The sequence below is a fragment of the Equus quagga genome, chromosome 15 (assembly GCF_021613505.1).
Source record: "Equus quagga isolate Etosha38 chromosome 15, UCLA_HA_Equagga_1.0, whole genome shotgun sequence".
In the NCBI taxonomy this organism is placed as follows: Eukaryota; Metazoa; Chordata; class Mammalia; order Perissodactyla; family Equidae; genus Equus; species Equus quagga.
The window spans coordinates 1395975-1421182 of record NC_060281.1 but is presented as its reverse complement, the minus strand read 5'-3'; the positions used below and the strand labels follow the sequence as shown (position 1 = coordinate 1421182).

Below are 25208 nucleotides of genomic sequence, written 5' to 3'. Positions count from 1 at the left end.
CGCGGGCGGGCGCCCGGGAGCCGCATTGTCCGCGGCCGGCGGGCGGAGGCCGGCGCCGTCCCGGCCGCTGCGGGTCTTTGTCCCGCCGCTCGGCCGCTGACAGCTGACGGGCCGGCCGGGGCCGCCGCGCGCGGAGGGAGGGGGCGCTGACGGACGCGGCCGAAGCGCCGCCCGACACTCGCCTGCGCCGCCAGCCCCGCCTCGCCCAGCCGGGCCGGGACCGCCGCCCACCCTCCCTCCGCGCCCGCCGTCAGGTCGGCTCCGGCCGGGCGCCCGCTCCGGCCCCGCCGCGCGCTCGGGAATCCTAGGGCCCGCCCCGCCCCGGCCCCGCGCCCGCCAATGAGCTCGGCCCGCAAGGGCAGCGCCGGCCAATCACGTTCCGGAGTGCCCGCCAGGCCCCGAGCGGGCAGCCAATAGGAGGCTACTTCGGCGCACGCCCGCCCCGATCCTTCGGGAGCCAACGGCCGGGAGCCGCGCGCCGCCGGCCCCGCGGGGCGAGGGCAGCCGAGCCGGGCCGGACCGGGCCGGGGGCCGGAGTTGGCGGGGGTCCGGGCGGCAGCTCGGCGCGGGGACGCCGGGGGGCGGGCGGAGGCGGCAGCGCGGCACGGCCACCGCCGGGCGCCTCGCCCTCCGCGCGCTTGGACTCGGCCCGGGAAAGTTCCCGCAGGACGGGGCGCGGGCTGCGCGCACGTGGGCGCCGCTGCCGGGACGCCCCGCGGACGTCGGCGCCCAGGTGCCGCACCTGCCTGCCCGGGGCGCGCCCGCCGACGCGCGTCTCCGCCCTTGCCAGCTGCCGGAGCCCGGGCGTCCGGAAACCGCTTCCTTCTGTCCCGCCCCAGGACGCAGGCCGTCTTGCCACCCAAAACTTTTCTTTCTGGAAGGAAGGAAGTTGCATTCAAGTATGAAAATGCAGGAGTTTGGGATGCAAGTGGTCTTGTGTGAGCTTTAGTTCAGTTGTAGGGCACGGTATTCTTGAGTGCAGGTCAGATGGAAGCACTGACGCGAACGTCATACGTGTACATACAGGGAGAGAATCTTGAGTCCGCCCCTGGCTGTGAAGGAGTCTACCCCTTAACAGTGCTTTGCAGATAATAGGCTCTCTGTCGTTGTTGATTTGATGTGAATAGGATTACTCACTGCTTGTTGGGCATATAAGGTTTGTAAACTTTATTAAACTCTCCGCTGAACATGGACTACACCATGATGGAAACAGGTCTTGGTAACACGTTTGCCTATGTTAAAATCAAATCACGCTTATTTGTACTTCAAATAGCTGTCACGTTCAGTTTGTTCCTTCCAGCAATAAACTTTGCATGTAAACATTTCTGTACACATGTGACATGTTCCTTCTGCGTAAGTTATTTTGGTCACCAATTTTTTTTTTTTTTAAAGGATGATCTGTACAATAAACCACAAGAAAAAAAAGGAAGAGAGATATCAAACAAGTAAAAAAAGGCTTGTATTACTATTTTGTTTTCATGATTGAAACTCACCGCCCCTCCTCATTAGCTTCAAAGGGCAGCATGCACCCCAAGACTAAGTTTTGTCAAAAGAACCGGCTTTTGACTTGACCTTGAGCTAATCTCTAAATGACTCTCCCTTATGAAAGGACAATATCCCCGACTCCGCCTGCCTCATCCAGGTGCTGTGAGGTCCAACCAAGACAGTTTTTTGTCAATTTGTTTTCTATTAGATGTTGTACCAAGTGCCTTAAATGTGTTGTCCTCCTTCTATGCTTTTCTAGAAGCAAGTATCAAGATAATTGCCCACTAGCAGCCTATCGATATTTCCTCTGACTGCACATTTTTTTCAGTCTGAAATAATTTTTTGAGCCCATCAATTTTCCCTCTAACTAGTTGTGAATAAAACTCCTGCCTCAATTCTAGCACTTCCAAGTTTTTTTCTTTCTTTCTTTTCTGTCTTTTTTCAGTGGAGAAGGTGTTAAGAGAGAAATTTAATGTGTCCCATGACTGCCGACGTGCATAGTTTTATGTGGAAGTTGTTAATGAATGGGTCAAATTTATACCCATCTAATCAAGTAATTTTTCAGGCATTTATTAGGGATTCACTTAAGGCATTTATGCTTAATTTTCAAAGAGGAAGGCAAATGCATATTTTTAGAGGTATTTCCATGTGTCATAATGTAATTTGTTTACTTTGTTCCAAAATTTGCAATCTAGTACAGAAGTTTAATTATTACTTCAAACAAATGTACATATGGTAACACTAGAATGTGAGATTTGCTAAATTTAATTGAACCAGCAGTTGTTATTTTCAACTAATTAACTGCGCATATTTCCTTTTCTGAGTGAAAATTGTGGAAGAATTGATCAATATGAATCAATTATGCATGACATTAATTATATTCAAGTCCAAACCAGTATTTGGTAATTTCTTGATAATTGACGAGTCCATACCCATTTATTACAGGGAATGAATATTCTATCCATTGTCTGGGCAGTCTTTGTGACTCCACCGTGGTGATATTTCATTCACCAAATGATATTTTAGAGTTTTTCATCAATGATTTCTTGATGAAACAAGACAGTTGTCCAGTATGGAACAGGAGAGCTGCCACTCTTTTAGAGAGCTATCAGTTTTAACACATATTTAAACGTTCACTAGAGAAACTGTGATTTTGGGGGTAGTTTTAGCATTTGTAAGGATAATTTTTTTGAATACACAGACATAACATCTTTTATAAGTTGCATCACATGATCTGTGGTAATATGACTAATGATATTATTTTCACTGTGTGTTTACATTTAAGGTGCTGTCACCTTAAGATTACTTCATCAGTGAGTATAACAAATAACTGGATTCACTTCTTCTGGATTCTCACTATTGATATGCCTCTGGAATTTCTGCGTGTTTTGGACAAATCAATGTTTCAGGTAACTTCTCTTCAACTTACTGAGTCTAATTCACTCATTTGAAAATGATGTTATTAGGAATAGTGAAATAATATCTATATAGAGAAAATAGAAAAATAATTTGCTCCATTTCCCTTTTATTTCTGACATGGATGAGGGAAAATTTTTTTTGTGAACCACAACATCAGATCCCTTTAACTCTCCTTTTACAAAGCTTATATTTTTCTGATTTCTTGAACCTGACCGTGGAGAGTATCCTCACTGTGTGATGTATTTATGGCAAGAGTCTTTTATATGCATACAGAGAAAAAGAGAGAACACTCCAGAAAACACTGGTAATGGGCACACTAGACTTCCCTTCCCTTCTTATCTTGGCCCACAATCCCTAAGGAAAATTTCTTTTAGAGTTTAGTATTAGCAGAAATTTTGTTTCCCCTGAACTAAACCCTTACAGCGTCACCTTTTTATTTCGATTATCAGGAAGCTCAGAAGTAAATTTACAGCTCGATTTAGGAAAGTGTTATGGCCTGCTTAATTGTGATGTTTCATAAACGTAAGATTTACCTTATCTTGGTTTATTATTTTTGACTTATACATTACTAGCTTATATTTGTATGTATGCATTTTTTAAGCTATCTAAAGTACTTTCTGAAATGAGGTGAAGTATAAATGCATGAATAACATATTTTGGCCATACGTAATCCCTGGGTATGATGAGCTGAGCGTCACTTAAGCAGAACGTGTAGTGAGGGCAACAGGAAGGAGGTTGCTGTGGTTTTCCTTCACAGAGGAAGAGGAATCTGATGGAGAGGCAGAAAAGAATAGAGGTACATGATGGGGAAAATTACACTTCTTTTTTAAAGTTAAAGTTATAGGAAATATACACTTATGGAGGTTTTCTGGAAAATCAGGAGTTTTATTCAAAAATAGAATATTTGACTTAAATAGAAACTGAGCTACATATTATAAATTATGCTCAAGTCATGGTCACTTCCTTTGTTACCCATTAGTGGCCTTTATACTTAAGACAATAACCCCTAGAATATGTTTCAAATGCAATAAATCTTCTCACCAGGATCACTATACGCCTATTTCCTTCAATTTTAGTAGTCTCTTTTAGAAAATAAACAATGTATCCCCGTGTTTTCAAATAATATTCTACAATGGCTTTATTTTTAAAAGGCTTTTCCTGAGTAAGATACTGTCCTAGAACCACTGCAGGGCGTCATCTTATCATTTTGTTTTGTCTTATGAGATATATTTTAATTAACTATAAATTACAGGTCAAAAAGTCGTACGTCTTTTTAAAGTGGAGTCGTTTACACAAGGTAGGTGGCAGAGTCCCCTCCCTTCCTGGCCTGCAGCCAGCGTGCAGGAGGTCTCAGTGACATTAGGAGAGTTTCTATGGTGAGTGGTAGAAAACTCAAGTCAACCCCATTTAAATAGAAAACCTTTGTGTTAGCTCTCGTAATTAACAGCCGCTTTACAACCTAGACAAAGTAAAAGTGGATGTACAGCTAGCTGACAGAAGGTGGGGGGTGAAAGAAGGGAGCAGCAGTGGAAGAACGAATGGAGGGGGTAAGAGCCTTATTCCACAGAGGAGTGTTGAGAAACTGACTGACTATCAGACAAGAAACAGAAGTGCAAGTAATTTCCAAATTACAATCAATAAAACTTAAAATAATAACATAATTATCAAAGTTACAGAGGTGTTGAGAAAAGGACTACAGTCAAAGAACTGAAACATCATTTAACATAGCTGAGGGTCAAGCACACAAAGAGAGATAGAGAGATGATAGATTGATAAATGATAGATAGGTGACAGGCAAAAGATAGATGGTAGATAGTTGAGACACTGATGGATGATAGAGAGAGAAAAATGAGTACATAAATGTATCAGTTATTTCATTATTTAAATTTCATATTTTTTCAAATAAGTTTATGTTTGTCTTCTGAAAGCAGATGTGGTCAGGAGACTTTTCATTTTGAGGGTGTTCAGTTGGGTGTGAGGAGGATTGTTATATTTGATTTTTTTTAAAACAAAGTGAATGTTCTGATGAAAAATTTCAATGTTGCAAAAAAATCTTAGCATGAAATTTATTAAAAATAAATCATTAAAAAATAAATCTAAGGTATCAATATATGTTGGAAAACCACAATTGTAAAGTGTTTAGGGTAGGATAAAATGGGATTTAGGACCCTGGTGTGCTGAAATATAAACATTGATCAGGAATATATATGGTGGTTTTGAGAAAGCAAATATAACGGAGATATAGTCAAATTATTTTATTTCCTTCACAAGCAATTCATAATGTAGTGTATTTTCTTTTTTCTCCTTGAAAACAACTGTGCCTTTGGATCTCATAGATTCTAGTGCAGATTGGGTACGGGAGGATGTTTCTTAAATGCCTGTTTGTTTTTTGATGAAGTAATTGTATCATTTGAAACCATTTGACTCAGCACACAGGAAACTCAATAGAAAATGTGTTCAATTGTGGGTGTCATAGCTTGAGAAATGAATGAAAATTATGGAGAAGATTCTGTGGAAAGTTACAAAAGGAATTAGAAATCTGGAACATAGAATATTTGAGGAAATGACATTTTTGAGCTTTTGTGGTTTCAGGTTTTTCAGATAGAATTCATTGTTAATCTTCTATGCCAGTGAGGGAGAATGTTGGGACCACTGTGGAATGCTCCAGAGGGTCTCTGAGCATCAGTTTATCTTGGATAAGAGGGAAATCAGTCTGCTGGGCTTTCAGGCTGCATTGTGAATACTCAAAGGCAAGGAAAAAAGCCATTACCAGAAACCATGGAGGAAGAAAAGGTGTGTGTGGGGGGGGAATGTGTGTGCATGCGTGTGTAAGTAACCAGGCTGGATAAATGTTTGGATCACCACACAGCTGGGTCATCTGCCAGTTGATAAGGAGCAGGATAAATCTAAAAGGTAAGTCCAGAAAAATTAAACAATCGTGATAGAGTGTAAAGTTGTATTTTATAATATACTGTGCCATTTGAAGAGAGTATTTGTGGAAACTACTGAACTCTAACCAAAGCATTCTCACGTAGGTGGCGTTTGTCCAAAGTTGTCTGAAAATAAATACAGCAATACGAGTTGGATTTTCATTCACTTCTTTTCATTTGGAAAGAGCCTTGCCGCATGTCCCCACGGTGGATCCTCATAAACTTCCCTCCAGGTGAGGAGGAGGCAGCTGGGTGCAGGGTGTGGATTCCCAGACATTTGTGAGCTCTGCTACTTTGATGGGACTCAACCAGGCCACTAATTCCTCTGGGCCCATAAATGAGGAGGAGGAGAGCTACAAATGCTGTTTCTTTCTCGCTGTGCTGTTTTGAGGATGGAAGCGGCCAATTTATTTGAATGAGCTTTGCAGATGGTTATGTGCGTCGCCAGTGTTCTCATTAGCAGAGGTTCTGTTCCCGTTTTATGGCGGCTGGAAGGGAGACACAGTGACGAGATGAGTCCTGTGTTACCCGGTTAGATAAGGCCAGTCCAGGCTCCAGCGCCCCACATCTCCTGATGATTCACAAGTGCTCGTTCCACTACTCTGATCCTTGCTTTGACCTGTGGTCAATAGATACAAAATTAGAATAATCTGGTGGTTTCCTCACTTTCTTTTTTGGATTGGAGAGTTAATCGGTTACCAGAACCCTCTGACTGGAAGTCCTACGATAATCAAGAACTTGGTTCTGCAGCTCTCTCAGCACTCTCCATCCACCTGGAGGGGACGAGGTGCTGGAGGAGCCACTCTGGGCTCTGGATAGGGAACAGGGGACTTCCTGGCTCCTGAGGGCAGAGAAAGGGCACAGAGAGCCAGGGAGACAAGGAGCTGGGAACTGCAACGGATGAGAGTTCCTGAAGAGCTCCTGAGGGTGGGCAGAAGGGGTCTGGAGAGAGGATTTCCAAGGTTCCAGGGCAGATGTTCAGTGACATCTTCTAACCACATAAATGGCCTGGCGTGAAGGGTTTTGTCATTGTTACTTGCTTGTTTTGTTTCAGTGGGTCCATAGGGAGCAAAGGAAAATAAGAGGCGACCATGAAAGTGTAAGACCCTGTCTTCCTTCCCCAGAATTCTCAGAAAAACTGGCAGGACTTTGGAAATCTATATGTAGATGACACATAGAATGGAACAGCAACAACCAAACGATAAGCCCTAATTGTATTTGAGGGCCCGCTTCTCTCTTACTGTTGCTGGGTTAGAGAAACAGAAAGGAAAATGCTGGCATGTGGCGATTATTGCTGAAAGTAGACAGACCAGCGTCGTGTGCTTTCCTGCTGTAAAACATTGTTGTCTGAGAAAGCTAACTATATTTATTATTGCAAACATTAGGTTTAATTTCCATGAGGTGACATAAAGTGTGTTCTGCTCAGGATGTGGTGTACGATATGTTTATATGAATAAGATAAACCTAGAAAGATCAGCACCTAAATGCGGTTATCTCTGTGTGGATGATGGGGATCCACATACTTTTTTGTATTTTCTGAAAAATCTCCAATAAACATGTTGCAATTAAAATAATAAAAAATCTCTTTAAAAGGTGTATAACCGATACAGACTTCTTCATTGCTGCATTAGTTATACCATTTATGAATAAAAAAGGAAGTGTACGCATTATATGAATTATATTAAATTATCCGTTTCTTACTGGAAATCTCTTTACTTGGACTTTTGAACCAAAAGTTTGAATATTCATTGTGATAAATAATTTAGATGATTTTCATGACCAAGTAAAACCCAGGAAGTAATATAAAGAGAAGTGGGATGAATTTTCAGTGTGACGGTTATGTCTAACACCTAAATTCCAGCTGTTTGGTCAGCCGTTTTTATTTGAGGGATATGGAAAATTTTAGTTGCTCATTAGTTCACTTTAGGTAGACTATTTAAGGACTAGTGGAATGATGGAGCAGTCAGAAGTCCAGTGTTGCAAAGACAGGAATGTTCTCTTTTGAAGACTTTGTAGTTGATAGAGATGACAGGTAACGCTCACGTGGCTCTCCGTGAGTGATGTAATTCAGACCAGAGTTCTCAACCAGGGGGATTTTTGCCCCCCGGGGACTTCTGGCAATGTCTACAGACATTTATGGCTGTCACCGCTGGGGACAGGGGTGCTACTGGCATGGGCCGGGAGGCCAGGGTTGCTGCTACACAGGCTGCAATGGACAGGATAGCACCCACCACAAAGAAGTGTTCAGCACAAAACGTCAGTCCTACGAGGGCTGAGAAACCCTGCTTTACGCTCCTTTTTATGTACAAATAAACAAGATGACACCATAAACTTCAAATCTTAAAAGTAGGAAACGATCTTTATTTATATGTTTTCTTTCAAGCAGTGGAAAGTAGAAGTGATATTTCCCTTCCCAAAGGGTCAAAAGTAGAAATATCTCTAGTATAATTTTGTGTTATAAAATAATATTTAAAAATCAAGAAACCTAAGGTAGCTATTCACAGTGTTAGAGAAATCAGAACTGGAATAGTACAACTCATGGAAAACAAATGTGCTACAGCGAGTGAGTTGAGAATGGCTTTTTCTTTTTTAACATTCCTCAAAAGAATATTTTAGGTGGTAATTCAAAACGGTTGGGAATGTGAATCCAATGATATGTCAAGAACATACATTAATAATGACTGCTCTTCTCCCAAGAAATAAATGAAAACACAAGGTGCACTTATTACAGTGTTTCCTGTGCCCTTCAGAATCACGAGTTATTAGAAAGGCGGTTCTGGGACACGGTGCAGACACAGGGCAGCCGTCCTCTGCCGCCCACCCCAGTGTGAAACTTCTGTTCTCAAAGGAGGATCCTTGGGTTAAGACAACAACAACAGTAACAGGAAGTTTGGCAGCATTTGTACTGTGTTAACCCCACAACACTGAAGCATTTTTTCAGCGCATTTTAAAATATGCTTTCAGTTGGTTAGTGCGTGAAGTTCAGTGGAGGTTACTGCCGCTTTTTTATTTTCTCCCTAGAGAGGGCGTTGACCCGGTTCCCTGTGGGTAGGAATGAAGACTCTTAACTAAAGCATGCCCTTGTGGTCTTCACCACTCCTTTCCTCAAAGAACAGGGCATGTTCTCGTGAAGGATGAAATGATATGTCATGATTATATTTTGTTTTGGTTTTTAATTAAATCTGTATTGCCTAAAGAGCCACGAAATTGTCTTTGGCAGGTTAGATGAAGACGTAAGGAAGATCAAGTCACTTTATGCTGTCAGAGGCTGTCTTCTTAGTATGTGATAGAATTGACTCTATGAGATTCGTCAGAAAGACATAAATCCTGTTCTGTAAATATTCATTATATGTTTTAATTGATGTCGGGATCAGAAAGCAAAGAAGATTATAGGATTGCTTTGTAAACATTCTGTACTTCTTTATAATTTTGCAAAATTTTTTGTTAATAATTTCTTTCTGGTCATAAAAATAATATGTTTACTACTTAATATTTGGAAAATTCAGGAAAGTATAAAAAGAAAAAATACCCGCAGAGACCACCACTTCCAACCCAAGTCAACTTCCTTCCAGCTCTTCCATAAAACAGGGGGCCCTGTGTGCCCAGCCTTACCATCTGCCTCCAACATTTAGTGAAAATTTACCCATCTCATCAAACTTCTTCCAGAACAAAGTTTCTAATGTCTGTACCACGTCTCTTAAAGGGCCGCACCTAATTCAGTTATGTAAGTGGTTCTGATGTTTCTCTCCTCCGTAACACACACACATATACATTGTTCCCCTCCAATGGTTCAGATATAACATGGACAAGAAAGGCTCTGGTTGGTGCAAATTTCCTGGGCATGTGCTCTTTCTGCTTCGTCTTTTCCCTCTCTGAAAGTGAATCCTACTACGAGTAGGAGGGCCATCACCTTCAGTGTAGATGGGTAGATTGAGATAACTTCCTGTGCACTCTAGTCCATTAACTAATATATGTATATGTATTTTTTTTGGTGAGGAAGATTGGCCCTGAGCTAACGTCTGTGCCTATCTTCCTCTGTTTTGTATGTGGGTTGCCACCAGGTCATGGCTTTATGAGTGGTGTGTGTCTGCACCTAGGATCTGAACTCTCGAACCCCAAACCCCGTGACACTGAAGTGGAGTGTGCAAACTTGAGCACTGTGCCACTGGGCTGGCCCTTCCTATTAGCTAATATTTAAAGTTTAGCACTTTTACCACTCATAGTGACAAATTACTTGTGACACCCCCTCCAACTGATGTTGGCTATTTTGTGCCATCTGGAGTGATTAACACTAAATTCAACTAACACAAGTGTAACACAGTATGAAAGTCCCTGCCCGCAAGTGTTCCCTGATTGTTTCTAGAGGACAGATGGCCAACAGTAGAGTATTCAATCTAAGGGCACTAATTCTTGATATAGATCATTAAACTTGCTTTCCAGAAAAGTTGTTCCAATTTCTAATCTCACATTCCACAAGACTGGGCTTTAGAATTAAGTTTTGCCAGGGGCCAGCCCGGTGGCGCAGCGGGTAAGTTTGCACGATCGGCTTCTTGGCGGCCTGGGGTTTGCTGGTTCAGATTCTGGGTGCGGACATGGTACCACTTGGCAAAAGCCGTGCTGTGGCAGGCATCCCACATATAAAGTAGAGGAAGATGGGCATGGATGTTAGCACAGGGAGAGTCTTCCTCAGCAAAAAGAGGACGATTGGCGCAGCAGTTAGCTCAGGGCTAATCTTCCTCAAAAAAAAAAAAAATTAAGTTTTGCCAATTTGATAAGTGAAAAATATAGCCTTTAAAACAAAAGTATCTGAAATTGAGTAATTTAATCTTTTCCTTCATGTTTAGTTTTTCTTTTCTCCTTCCCTCACTCCTCCCTCCCTCTCACTCTCCCTTCCTTCTTTTTTCTTTCTTGAAGTAGATACTTCATTCTTTGCCAATTTGTCTATTGAACTTTTAAGGTTTACATTAGCTCCTTATATATTAACTATATTAAACATTTTTTAGCATAAATCTATGTCAAATGTTTTTCCCAATTTGTACTTTTTAAATTATATATATATATTTTCATGATGATGGAGGTTTCATTTCAGTTTTTGGTTCTCTTTCTTATTTTAGGGAAATTTTAAATTTTATTCTCCACAATCAAGTTTGTACTATTTTTTGCATGATTTCTTTCAATGCTTTTATAGTTAAAAAGCATTTTCCCATCCTGAGATCTGATAAGTGCCCATATTTTCTTCTAGGTTTGTGTGTGTGTTGGGGGGCGGGTTCAATTTTTAATAAAATATTTAATCATTCTAGTTTATTTTGTTTTATGGTATAAAGTGAGGAACTAACTTTATTTTATTTCTATTTGTTAAATAATTCTCAGACCATTAACTAATTGTCTTTTATGTCTTCACTAACTTGTGATGTCCCTTTCACACAGAGCTTTTCTATGCTTGTCGTTGTTTTATTTTTCAGTCTACTAGAATTGGCTTGTTGTCTGTTTTATTCTGTTGTTATTTCTATTTTGACATCCCACCACCATCTGGTGGGGCAAGCTTTCCGTATTAAATTTTCAAATATTTTTAGTGTCTTCCACTTATTCCTGGCAAACTTTTGCTTTGAAAAGATCCACTTTCTGACACACTGGTACTCCGAGAATGTATATTGGAATGTTGATGGTTTACATTAAGCCTATTTCCCCCGTTCACGCAAGATGTGTTCTTCTATGCCTGAAAGTCTGTTCATTCTTCTCACAACCTCTTGTAACTTTCATTTATATGTCCTGCAGAATTCTTTTAAAGATTATTCTTGGGATTGTTTGTTATGATATTTGGTTATTATTATGAATGGGATATTTTTAATTATATTTTGATTGTGTATTATTAATATTAGAAATCTGGTTGATTTTTGTATATTTATTTTGCATTTGGTCACCTCACTGAACTATGTTATTAGATCCAATGCTTTTTTCAGTTGATTCCCTTGGATTACTAAGGTAAACAATCATAGTATGTGTAAATAACTGTACCTATTCCCAATTTTTTTAAAATTAACAAATATACCTTATGTTTCTGCTTTTTGGGCTGTGGCTTCTAGAACAGTTGGAACTGTTGTAATAATGCATAATAATGTAATTAACTGCAGTAATAATGGATATTCTTGACTAGTTTATAATGCCGCCAGTGTATTGTTATAAAATAAGATGTTGGCTGTATGTTAAAGATGAATATTCTCTTTTATGTCAATGAATTATCATGTTAGTCTGAGCTTATTATGCAAGTTTTAAAACCCAAAAGAGTTTATGAAATTTTATCAAAGTATTTTCCATATCTGTTGAGATGTTTATGGGTTTATTCTGCAACCTGTGTGTGATTTATTCATAGGAATTATATACAAGAATTCTTAGGACAATCTTTAATATTTCAGGGTAAATTATTATTTTAATATAACCTTAATTAAATGTACTAATTTCTTATTCAAACTTTTGCATCTATACTAAACATTTTTAGGTTTTTCTATGAAGGTTATCCTGGCATTCTCAAGTGAGTTGGAACATTTTTCATGTTTTTTTTTCCATGCACAAGAAGAGTATGCGCCACAGGAATGATTTATTTCTACAGTTAAAAAGTACTCATTACTAAACCTGCAGCTGCCTTGAAGGTAGTTATTGAAAACTTTAAATTTCAATTCTTCAGTGGATATTGGTCTCTTTAGGTTTGGCCCACGACTGTTTTCCTTTGTTATCCTTCCTCATTATTAAGATTTTCAAATTTATTAAGCTAATTTATTTACGCTAATACTTTTAAAAACATAATCATCTTTGAATCTGTTATTAAATCCTTTTAAGATTGCATATTCTTTCTTATTTCTAATTTATTTATTTGTTTACTCCTTTTTTCTTTATTAGTTTTGCTAGAACTTTCATATCATTGTTTGTTCTCATTCTTTTGGAATTCAGTACTGTAGTTTATTCACCAATTTTGCTACTTTCCTGTTTTCTCATGTATTAATTTATGTATTTAATTTTAATATTTTCTTCTCATTTTGCTTAGATTCTTTTATTGTTCTGTTTTCACTTCTTAAATTGAAGTTACATTTGGTGTTATTATTTAAATTGTTTTTTTTAGTCAGAATAAAAAATAGTTCAGGATGCATATTTACCTTCAGACACATCCTGTAAAGTTTGATGAGTTTAGTCCTATTTTCAATATTTTAAAACAAGTTTGTAATTTTACCTTTGATTTTTTTCTCATAGATAGCTATTTAGGAAGGCATTTGTAACTTGCAAAGTGTTTGAGTTTTCGATTGTTTAAACTTTAAAAAAAAAAGTTGTTTAGCTGCACTGTGGTCTGAGAATGTATCCTCTATAATTTTTGATTTGGGTGGACATTTGAGTGGACATTTGTTGTAACTGTATTTGTTGAATTTTAATAAGTTATATTAATCTTGAAAATAATGTACATGCATGTATATTTTTTCTGTTCTTAGGATAGAAAAGTCAATATATCAGTAGTTTCAAACTTACAAATTATGCATATTAATCAAATAACTATTTATTCGGCGCTCACAGAGGTGTGTTACGTCCCCTGTAACAAGATGGTTTCTTCTTCGCATTTCTAGTCTTTCCAGCATCCTTGCTCTATATGCACACTGGTGTTGGCTTCCTCCACTTGTGCAGTTGAAGGACCATTGCTCCCTTGTGACATGTGTCCTTGTTGGTGGGTGATGACCTTTTGGTCACCATGAACACCTTCGTCTTTTCTGAAGTTAGTATTCCCTCGTTTCTTCTGTGAATGCCTGATGTATATTTGCTCATTCTTTTATGTGTAACGTGTCTGTATCAGTGTGTTTTAGAGTCTCTCTTACAAGTATCATGAGGGTCAATGTTTTTAAACTGGATCTGAATTGTTTTTGCCTTCTATTAAGGAGTTTTCAATTATTCAAATTAGTATTATTATTAATATGTTTACTCACATTTCTTTTATCTTGACTAGTGATTTTTCTCATGTTTTCTTAGTAATATTGCTTATGTCATATGCTTCTACACTCTCTAGTATTTGTTGTTTAATTGTATATATTATCTTTGAATTTTTCAAAGTTGTACTTTAATTCACATTTTTAATTATCGGGATTATAGAAGAAAAGATAGGTTTTGACTCCCTTCAAACAAAATGAGGAATTTAGCTCAGTTTTCTTCTCTGCTTTTTTCCTCACTTTCGTGTTTCCCTTACTATAATCTACAAGTTTAGACCCAGATAATTATCATTAAGTTAACATTTTACTTGCTATGTTGCCTCCTGTTTTGTAACAATATCGGCACTAGTTCTTGAGATTGTCTTTCTGTTGAACTGGTTGGACGGACACCATGACTCCCTCTGCTTGAGGCCTTTGTTAGGATCCATCTCTTGGTCAGCAGGAGCACAGCATCAACCTTTGCAAGAGACACACATGGATAGTTCATTTCCTGAGCTCCTGCAAACCTGAAAATATCTTTCTGTTTCCTTCATACCTCGAAGGTCAAATTCTCTGGGAACACAGTGCTTGAAACTTTTACCCTCACAATTTTTCCCTTACAAGATGTTGCTACGTTGATTTCCATAATTTTGTTTGTGGAAAATCAAGTCAAAAATAGCATGTGGTTCAATTTTATTAGAAGTCATTAATTCTTTTCCTTCCTGAATGCTTAAAATAGACCTTCCTAATCATTGAATTCAAAGTTTTTTTCCAGAACATAACTCAGTGTGGTTCTATTTCTTCTTTTTTCAATAATGTTTTGCCTTGAATATGGTGAACACTTTTTATCTTAATATTCATCTTTTCTACTCCAAAAGCGTGTTTTTTCTTTTTCTAGAGATTACCAGTACTCTTGGGTTGAGTTTTGGTTCTCTGCCTTCCATGACTATTGTCTCTTTTCTTAGGATTTTCATCTTTTCACCATTTTTCTCTGCCTTCTGAGAAAACTACTCAAGTTTGTCCTTACGATCCTTGATTTGATTTTCCATAGTGCAAATTTTGGGGTTTATTGCTTTTGTTGTGGATTTAATTCAACTACTGAATATTTTAAATATTCAAAAATGTATTTATATATCCATTATTTACTGATGGACATTAGGGTGGTTAACAGATATTTGCTATTACAAATTGCTGTATGATAGACATTCACAGATAGAACTCCTGGCACATTTAGATAAGAGTCTCTCTAGGATTAGGTACATGTCTATGAGTGGAATTTCTGAGTTATAATTGCAGTTTTGGTTTTCTTGTATGTCTTTTGTTTGTCTTGTAATCATGTCGTACTTTCGTTGCTTTCATTCCCCTTATAAGTTTCTGCTCCTATTTCATAGAAAAAATATTTTCTTGCATCCTATAAAGGATGACAAGTATCATTTTAAAGTAGTTAAAGTAACTTTAAGAGATATGTTTTTAATATAGGAGTTGAGAATTATGTTCCTTTTCCTTTTTCCTTCAATTACACCATTTTAAATTTATTGTGGGTTTGGGTTTTTTGGCTCTACTCACGCTTAAGTAAATAATCATATTTTTCTATGCAAATGGTATGTCAGTAGATCTTAGCATCGCCATTTTCCCACCATTAGACAGGCTAATACAGTAGCTCTTAGTGCAATTGTTACCATATGTTCTAATTGACAATTCTAGTGGCTTATGATGGAGTCTTCTTCCTAAACCTCAATTCCTAACATTCCGTCCATCTAGAAAGTTGTGGTACATGAAAAATTAACATTCCCAGCATGCTCTGCTTTCAGAGCTCCTAGTCTCTCTGTCAGTTTTGACACCCTGGAGATTCTGCCGGGATTCTGGCCTGGGTTTCCTTGAGACGCTTGGTTTCTTTGCATTGTATTTTCATCTTGTTCTTTAAGCAAATTTGGGTGAGAAGTTGGGAAAAGCTTCATCAGGAGTCCTAGCCAGATTCCCCTTGAAAACAGGACCCTCTGTATATCTCAGACAGATCCTTCCAGGCCAGAGAGACTTGCTGTTGCCCTAATATCTCGAGTTCTGGAGGGCACTTTGGAATTATGTATCTATATTGCTCAATTAAGCAATCAATGATGAGAATGAATAATTCAAAGAATTGATCATCACACACACACCGGTTTTTCTTTCTTTTTTTTTTGAGCTTGGTGCTTCCTGCTGACCTAGTTCCTTATAAAATCACACAACACTTAGCTGGTCGTGCAGATCTTCCTGCACTAACAAGGAGTGCCATCTGTCGATGTGCGTGATTCACTCTCTAGTATCAATCCTTGATCGTTTTGTGGAACTCAAAGCACTTCACAGTTTTATTTTGTTGTTAATCTTTTTAAATATCTCGGAGTCACTGTAAGGAAAATTTAAATCATTCCCGTCTTACGGATGACCAACGTGAGGCAAAAAGCACTGGAATTGTGACAGAAAGTCACTCTAAAAATTAACAGTGTAATCCAAGTCGCATGGTCTTCGGGTAGCTGGTGTTTTCCATTCCTTAGCATCTGAGCAGCCTTCCCTGTCGTAATGGGTTTTTATAACTCTGTGAAGTGCATCCCTGGCCAGCGCTGGTCCCTCTGGGAAGGTGGTTCTCTCTGCAAAGCACACCTTTGCAAGTGCACCTTGAGGAGCAGTGGGAGGAAAAGGTTCCTTGTCCAGCTAAGTGTGACATCCTCCCGCCTGCCATTTTAGGAATAATCAATAATATCTATTAAATATTTTCATTCAATAAGCTGGCAGGCATTTTAGTGATCTTTATACGTCTTTGATTAGAGAATAATTTAGTTGTTTGCATTCAGAGGAGCCTGGCTTGTCCAGAAAATTAGAAAGAGGTCTTAATGGAGACCTGTCACCACAGAGGAAAAAATATGCAAAAATCTCTGAACTTCTGTTACATTTCTAAAAGTTTTAGTATTTTTTTTTTAGTGATTTATGCTTTGGAAAGATACATGTATCTTTGCTATTTTGTGGCTCCTAAATAAAAAGACTTCATTAACAAAGGGTATCTACACTTTCCCACTGAGGAACAGAAAGAGGTGTAGGAAAACATACGGTAATATTAGTAAGACTAACAGAAACAACTCATTTTTGTTTAGTTACTATGTGTCAAGTTCTTTTCTTCCTTTATTTTCTACCCAATATAAGATAGTTAACATTATCATCTTCATTTTACAGATGAGAAAAATGACGATAAGAATCCTTCCTAAGACCTTAGAGCAAGTGGATTTGGGGTCAAGTGACACCCAGTGCTGAGGCCAGCGCTCACACTTTCTCCACCAGGCCGTTCTCCCCCAGAGTGAGCCCAGAGATCTTTCAACCCTGCTTTATAAGCCAGGCTGGTACGTTTAGCCAACTAATTCTTGGTGGTTGAAACAGTGCTCAGTTCACATGGGAGAAATTAGCAAACCACTTGCCAAAAGGGCAAATTCAAGAGAAAAGAATAGTGCTAACGGGGACGTGCTTCTTGAGATTAGTTCAGAAGTGCTCTGAGATGCCCTCCACATTCCTTCGTTCATCTCACTCCCCTGGGATGTGCCCAGCCCCCTAACCTTGGCTTCCGTGGCCTCCTCAGTGGCCCCCACAGTGGGAAATGTTATGGAAGAGGGCCGAGCGTGAGCACAGCCAGCTGGCAGCAGGAAACTCCAGGCACAGTGTGCGTCCTCTGTGAGCTTCCATTGCAGTTGTTCTTTGGCACAGACAAGTCGAAAGCTCAGCTGGCTGTCTGCTTCTTGAGGGATGACAGCTCTGCAATGTTCCAAATGTCCAAACACAACCAACCAGACTAGTCTTCGCGGACTTTGAGCAAGCTTAGTGAGTGAAAAATGTAAGCCGTGCTTGGGTCATAGGTTGCTGAGAAATAAAATCACTAGAATCGGCCAGAACAATCCTCTTTTTCTATGGCTTTGGGTCTCCCTTGGGCCCAAGGGCTGAGGGACAAGGCCCTCAGCGCAGCAGTGTTGTCTTACAACCGTGCTCGGAAGGGCTCTGCGGCTCTGGGCTCAGAGACGAAGTCAGGGCAGTCACCTGGCATCTGAGATGCTTCAGGTTCGGGCTACATCTCTTCCAGCCTCGTCCCTCACACATGCCAGTCTGTGCTTCAGACGCTGCTCAGCTGGCACAGCCACTCCATTGTCTGATGGGACGTGCATCCTGATTGGTTGGTGTTCATGCTTTGATGGGCCTTAAGTCTTCCAAATGTCAGCCCTTTTCCCACATATGCTTCATACTTTTAAAAACGAAACCCTACTTATTTCTTCTACTAGCCTGTATGCTTCTTAAGATCATGATTCTTTCTTATTCCATTTTGTATTTGCCATAATGGCAAGCACTTTCTGGGCCCATAGTAAATACTAAATAAATGTGTGGTATGAATCAAAGACTGATAAGTACTGGGAGAATATACCTCTGTGCTTCTTATCTTTCCCTGAGAAGGGAAAACAGTCATGGGCGGACTAGCCTGAGAAGGAATCATGTGTGTATGTCCCAATTCTGTTGGCACAGAAATTCCCAAAGCCTATGGGAATGCAGCGAGAAATTGTGAAACCGTGTCCTGTTTCTTAGTGGGCAGGGAGCAAAGAGAACCTCCTCAGAAGCTCAAATAGTTTCTGTGGAAAAGGGAAAAGTTAGGCCAATATACAGGATGCAAGGAGAGAAAAAATTAGAGTTCCCATGACTGAGAAATATCCAAGATTTTGACTCAGGGATGATACCTGGGCACCATAGCTCTAATCTCCATGACAGCAAACATCATTGTCTTCCCAGGTGCCAAGAAAGGAAGGGAACTGATAAGTAAACAATATCTACCAGTTCCTCTTAGAAATGTTTTTAAAAGTCGATGTCAGACTTCAGTGCCAGGCTACGTGAACTCAAGTTCTGGTTCTACCATCCACTCGCTGTGCTATTTTGTGCCTCCATTTCCTCACAAGTTAAATTGGAATAATAAAACTACCTCGTAGGATGGTCCAGAGGGTTACACAGTAAATAAATACTATAAAGTACTGAGAGTACAGGCTAGTATGTAGCAAATAGCATATAAACATTTATTAATCAGAAATGTGAACACCTTTCTCAAAAAACATTGTTTTATGTGGTAGTTCATTGCAATTTTATAGGCAGTAGAATGTTCATAGTAGTCCTATCATAGTAACTCCAAACTGAAAAGTACTTCAATGCCCCTCACATTAGAATGGAAGAAGAAATTATGGTATGTTCACAACGGCAGCCCATAAGCAATGAAAAAAAGACCCACTACTGCTTGCAACGGTATAGATGGATCTCACAAATATTATATTAAGTCAAAGAAGCCAGACACACAAAAAACACATACTGTGATTCCACTTATGTAAAGTACAAAAACTGGCAACACTAATCTGTGCTGTTAGAAATCAGGATAAGTCACCCTCTTGTACAGGAAGGCCGCTGGGTGCTGGTAATGTCCTGTGTCTTGGTCTGGGTGCCGGTTACACAGGTGTGTTCAGTTTGTGAAAATTCTTCAAGTATTACTTTTATGATATATGTATTTTTTGTGTGAATAGTGCACTTCAATAAAAAGTTTAAGAAATGATTCAACAGTGAAATAAAAGCAGAACCTATTGTAATAATGAGTTGATGAATGATCATAGATTAACATGTCAGCCAGGAAGGTAATTAGAAAGATAACCAGTAAAATCTTTGGAGTATGCAGATGGAGACCTGATTTGGTTTGGTTAGAACTGTAAAGTAAAATTTGCAAGGCTTTCGGCTGCTGAATTGTAACGAAACCCATAGTTGACATTATAGGTGAGTTTTCTTTCCCTCCTTTGTGGCCATTTCAAATTTGTATCTCTTTTACTTCCCCTGAATATTGCAATTTTACTTGACACAGGTTCAAGTGGTACAGTGGCCCTGGAGAAGTCACAATCCTGTGACAGCTGTCTTCTGCTTCATTCTATCCTCCCCACTCAGCACCGTCACAGCCCATCTCACAGGCTCACAGTGGGATCTCCCTCCTCTCCTGAAACTGCCTCCCTGACTGTCCTTGTCTCTTAGGGGCCTCTTAGCAAAACACTCCCTATGCCCAGTCAATGGCCATCCTATATTCTTATAACCACCACAGAAATACAGCTAAGGAGTTATTTATTATCATTAAAGCCACTAAATGCCTTTCATTTGGCAGCATTGTTTATCTTACAATAAGCAAGTTAGTAGGTAGTTTCTTTCTTCTCTTTTAAGAACCTTGTAGTTATCAATGCAAATAACTCAGACATCCAGAGAATATTGAATTAGTTGATGAGTTATTCTGGTAATTATATAACGTATTAATATGTTCAAGAAAGAATGTGTCTGTGAAGGAGTGACTTCAGGGATTTCAAAGTGTTGTATCGTTAGACAAAGGGATGGCAAGGAGGGTCTGCCAGTTTTGTGTTAAAGTTCGACTTCTTGGAGGAATTGGCCATTCAGAAGAGGCTGGAATGAAGGAAGGCTGTGGGTGACGGAGGGATGCAGAGATGGAGGCCTGCCTGCTTGTGAGCCACTTGTTGCTTGCATACCACATGCAGGAGGAATTAAAATCTGTGTGGCTCTTGATAATTCTTACTTGACTGAATGAGTGAATAAATACTTGAATCAATGAAAGAAATGGGTTTATCTGAAACAAAGGCTTTGAATCTGTTGATGAAGATCTTATATTCTAATCCAGTGAGAGTGGACCTTGGATTAAATCTTCAGAAAGTTAAACTCAGAACCCATTATTTTTTGGATTCTAGATTTTTATATCAAGGATGTGCTCAATATTTCACAAGACTCAGAAGATCCTTGCGAAATGCAATAATATGTTCTTATTGATAGGCGTGGATACATCTAGGTACAAATTCATACAAACAAAATTTTATGGTTTCAATAAATTTTAATTATGATGAACACAAACTTTAAGTATAATGAGAGTAAAATCGTTAATCATATTTAAGGAATTTTCTTTCAAGAGATTAAATACCTAATTGTAAACATATTTCAGTTCTTTCAAATGCTAGCATTTCCAAAAAGATTTTAAAAACCTGTAAGAACACTGAAAAATTGAGAGCCCATTATCAGTTTATCCACCCCAGGAGAGAAGATGATTGTTCTTTGTCACGTTATGTTACTATTATATTATTATTTATTTACACTTTACACATCTAAGCAATCCTTAATTCTTTTGACTACTGTCTGGTAGGTATTATCATTTCTATTGTACAGATGAGAAAACTGAGATTCACGAAGTAACTTGTCCAGGTCACAATTCATCAGTGGAAGAAGCAGGATTCAAGCTAGGCCCATCTGGTTCCAAAACTTGCTTGGTTTCTACTGTGCAATCCTGTCTCTAGAGACAGCCAGACGGATGTCAGATGAATGAACACATGCACATACACACACAAATAGCAAACTTCTCTCCTTCTATCCTAATCCAAAACCTTGTATTGACATCAAAAGCAGGCAAATACTATAATTATATAGGCAATCAAAAAATGCAACAAAAGTATACTCTGAATTGGCTAGAACATGGTTTATTGTTGTAATCCTGTAGCTGAATGCAGTCACCCCGCTGACTCGGGCTGTAATTGAGGCACGGTGGAACGTTGGAAACTTCACGGTGGGTGGCTCCTTCCTCCTGCCTCTTCCTCTGTAGACATCACTGGGTGTTAGGAGCCCTTCCTCTCTGGAGGGTCCCCTTGCCTCTGTGGCCCAGTTTCTCTGACACCGTGTTTATTCCTATGATGACGGGCGGGGGGCACTTGATGCAACCATTTGCACTGGTGTCAATGGAACGTAATGGAAGAACTTCTCTCAGGCTTCTTCAAATGGTCTCTCTTCATTTCAAACTGCTACCAAGTATGTCACTACTAAATCGAAATTTCTAGGGAAAGAAATAAACCATATGCTGCTTTTCCCTTCAGCATATTTTAACCATATGGTGCTAGAAATGGGAATGTAACACTGCTAGTAATTCAGACTCCTCATGCTCCCAACACCACCATTCCCTCACTAATTAAAAAAAAATCCGCACTACCTGCCAGGAAAAATTGTCTTTGCCAAATAATTAAGGAGCAGCATTAGGAGGGAAAATTTCAGAAGCCCGAAAGGTGCACTTGTGAAGAAGTGGGCCCGGCCTGAGGACGCCACTCAAGACCGTAGTTCACACACTGAACTCCTGAGAGAATGCTCTCTGTGACTTAATTCTGAAACAAAACACAGCTCCCATGTCAGTGACACAGTACGCGTTGGTGTTAACACAAGCGCTAAGCCGGCAGCATCAAATTTCATTTGATTTACGTTTACTGAATACTTCAGAAGTGACAGGAGGTATTCCTGGCAACACCGCAAAAATGTTTTCAACAGTGGAAGAACAACAACAAATATCTTTGACACAAAAAGAAGAGGATTTTAAGTTTTTAAAAAAGTATATATAAAATAAAGATTTTACGCTTAGAAACTAGAAAAATTAGGAAATTAACCATTTAGAGATGTAATGTCCACTGGTCAAATACAGCTATTCCTTTAAATTAAAAAAAGATCAAATATGATATGAAGTGACTTCATGTAAACTAAAAAGATGGTTCAGAGCATTTGCAAATTTCATATTCCAGTCTGAGCTTTGTTTGTCATTGTGTTCATGATGTCTTTGGATGTGAATAATGTTCTTATTTTAATTTCAGGGTAGTCACGTTTATCAATCTTTTTTTAGTAGTTTTGGCTCAATGAGTGTCATTTAAGAAATTCTCCCGTACTTCAAATGTGTAGAGAGTTTTTTGTACATTTTCTTCTTTTAAGAGTTTTAGTTTTCTGGGTGGATCCCATCCCATAGCAGTTAAGCTTGTCACGCTCGAATTCAGCAGTGACTGGAGTTCGTGGGTTTGGATCCCAAGTGCAGACCTACTCCACTCATCAGCCAGGCTGTGGCAGTGACCCACATACAAAATAGAGGAAGATTGGCACAGATGTTAGCTCAGGGTGAATCTTCCTCAGGAAAAAAAAAAGTTTTAGTTTTCACTTTAAGTATGTACTAAACTTGAAATTTATTTTTGTGTATAATATATCTGATTCTTCCCCTCTGAGGAAGACCAATGGTCCCTGTACCATTTATTGGATAATTCATTGTTTCTGACTGATTTATAATGACATGTGTTACACAATACTTTTTGATATGCGTCTGGGCCTATTTCTGATCTTTGTTTTCTGTATTCTTTGTTGATTTGCCTATCCTTTGCCTAATACATCACTGTTCTAATCACAGTAAACATTAAAGTTTCATCTGACAGAACAGATCCCTGTTTAATGATCATCTTCAGAATTGTCCTGGTTATTCCTGGCCCTTTAATTTTCCAAATAAATTTTAGGATAACTGTGTCAACTTCCTCAAAAATGTGTTAGAGTTTTGACTATAATAGCACTGAATTTATGGATGAATTTGGGGGAAATTGAAACTTCCCATTCTCGAGTCTCCACATCCAAATTTTGTTAGGTAGAGCCCCAGCATCCACAGGTTTGGATGTTATTTTTGAATGGAATCTTGTTTTCCTTCGTATTTTCTTACTGGCTATTATTAGTGTATTGAACTGCTATTTATTTTGTATGCTGATCTCACAACTAGCGAACTTTCTTGACTTGCTGATATTTTAAATAATTTGTATATTTCTATGAATTTTCCATGCAGTTAGGTCATCTGCAGATAAAGATAGTCATGTTTTCCTTTCTAATACTTATATCTTTTATTTCTTTTACTTATCTTATTGCCATGGCTAGGACTCCCAATAAGATGTTAAATAAAGTGGTGATAATAGTCATATTTGTCTTGTTTCTGATTTAAAGCCATGCCTCTAAAGTTTTACAATTAAGGAAAATGCTTGCTTTAGGTTTTTCATAGATTTTCTTTATCAGGCTAAGGAAATAGCTTTCTCTTCTGAATTTACTAAAATTTTCTATTATAAATGTAATTTTTTTCTCTTTGAGACTAACTTTTAAAATCTTCATTTTATTTATTTATTTATGTATTGAGGTCACATTGATTTATAACATTACATAAATTTTGGGTGTACATCATTATATTTTGATTTCTGTGACGACTACATCTTGTTCAGCACCCCAAGTCTAATTGCCATCCATCACAGTACGCATGCCCTTTTTACCTGCAGCATTTACTTAGAGGATTGCAGTATTTCTTTCCTTTACTTGTTACTATGTTTATTACTAGTAGATTTTCTGGTGTTGAGGCATCTTGACACCTGGGGTAAACTTTTCTTGCTCATGACATTTATTTTTAATAGACAGTTTAATTACACTTGTATATTATTTAGTGTTTTTGTGTCTATGTTTATAAGTGAGATTGATCTATAGTTTCTTTTCTTGTGCATTCTTTGGTGATATTGAGTGTTGCTTTCTTCTTGTCCTTGTGGTTTTCTGCCAGTTTATATAAAACAATCATAATTTTTTCCTTGGATTCAAGGTTACCTTGAAAACCATCGGGCTTTGGATCATTTGTGGAATCAAACAATAATCTAACTATTAACAATCCAATTTCTGTAAGGTTGATTGCCTTATTATGGTTTTCCATTTCATCTTGAGGTTTTTACTGATTTATATTTTTATAAATATTATCCATTTCATCAAAGTTGTAAATTTCACTTGCCCCCATTTTTTCCTAGTATATCTTATGACTTTTTAGAATTTTTCCAGTATCTGTGATTAGTCCTCTTTTAATTTCTAATGTTGCTTTTTACAGCACCTGCCTTTCTTTATTTCTTGAATAGTATTTCTGGAAGTTCTACCTGGTTCTCTTGATCACCTCTATTGTTTCTTAGGTTTCTATTTTATTAATTTTCTCCTTATTTTTATTATTTCCTTTCTTCTACTTTCTTTAGGCTTACTTTTCTATTCTATTTTAGTTTTTGAGTTGAACGCTTGGTACATATTTTAAAATTCTTTTTCATTTTGTTTTGTTTTCAGTACATTTCCTTAAGTCTGCAAACTTCCTGCAAATGTACTTTAGCTTTAACACACACGTTTTTATATATAATAAGTAGAAAATTCACTCTAAATATTTTGTAATTTCCATTACTGTTTCCTCTTTGATTCAAAGATTATTTAGGAGTTTTCAGTTTCTATTCACATATAAATATTTTAATATATTTGTAGTGGTAATTTCTAACAGTTTATTTCTTATCTGAAAACACGTGAATAATATAATTTCTTTACAGTTTATTGAAACTTACTTTGTGGACAATATTCTTGCTTGTGTGCTGAGCATTTCTTTTTCTATTTTCTGGGCATAGATATGTACATATCTAATAGCCAACCCTGTGGTCTAGTGGTTAAGGTTTAGCCTCTCATTGCCATGACCCAGATTTGTGTCCCCATCGAGGAACCATGCCACTCGTCTGTCGATTGTTATTCT

General features: G+C 38.6%; 1 protein-coding gene across 1 annotated transcript in view; it reads left to right on the top strand.

Annotated features, from left to right (window-relative positions):
• Positions 1-25208, top strand: part of LOC124226455 (translation initiation factor IF-2-like) — a 55682-nt gene that overhangs the window by 839 nt on the left and 29635 nt on the right. The window contains exons 2-4 of the mRNA XM_046639777.1: positions 458-899; positions 2771-2894; positions 5940-6067. Of these exons, the coding sequence (XP_046495733.1) occupies positions 458-899; positions 2771-2894; positions 5940-6067 (694 nt within the window). The remainder of the gene's footprint in view (positions 1-457; positions 900-2770; positions 2895-5939; positions 6068-25208) is intronic.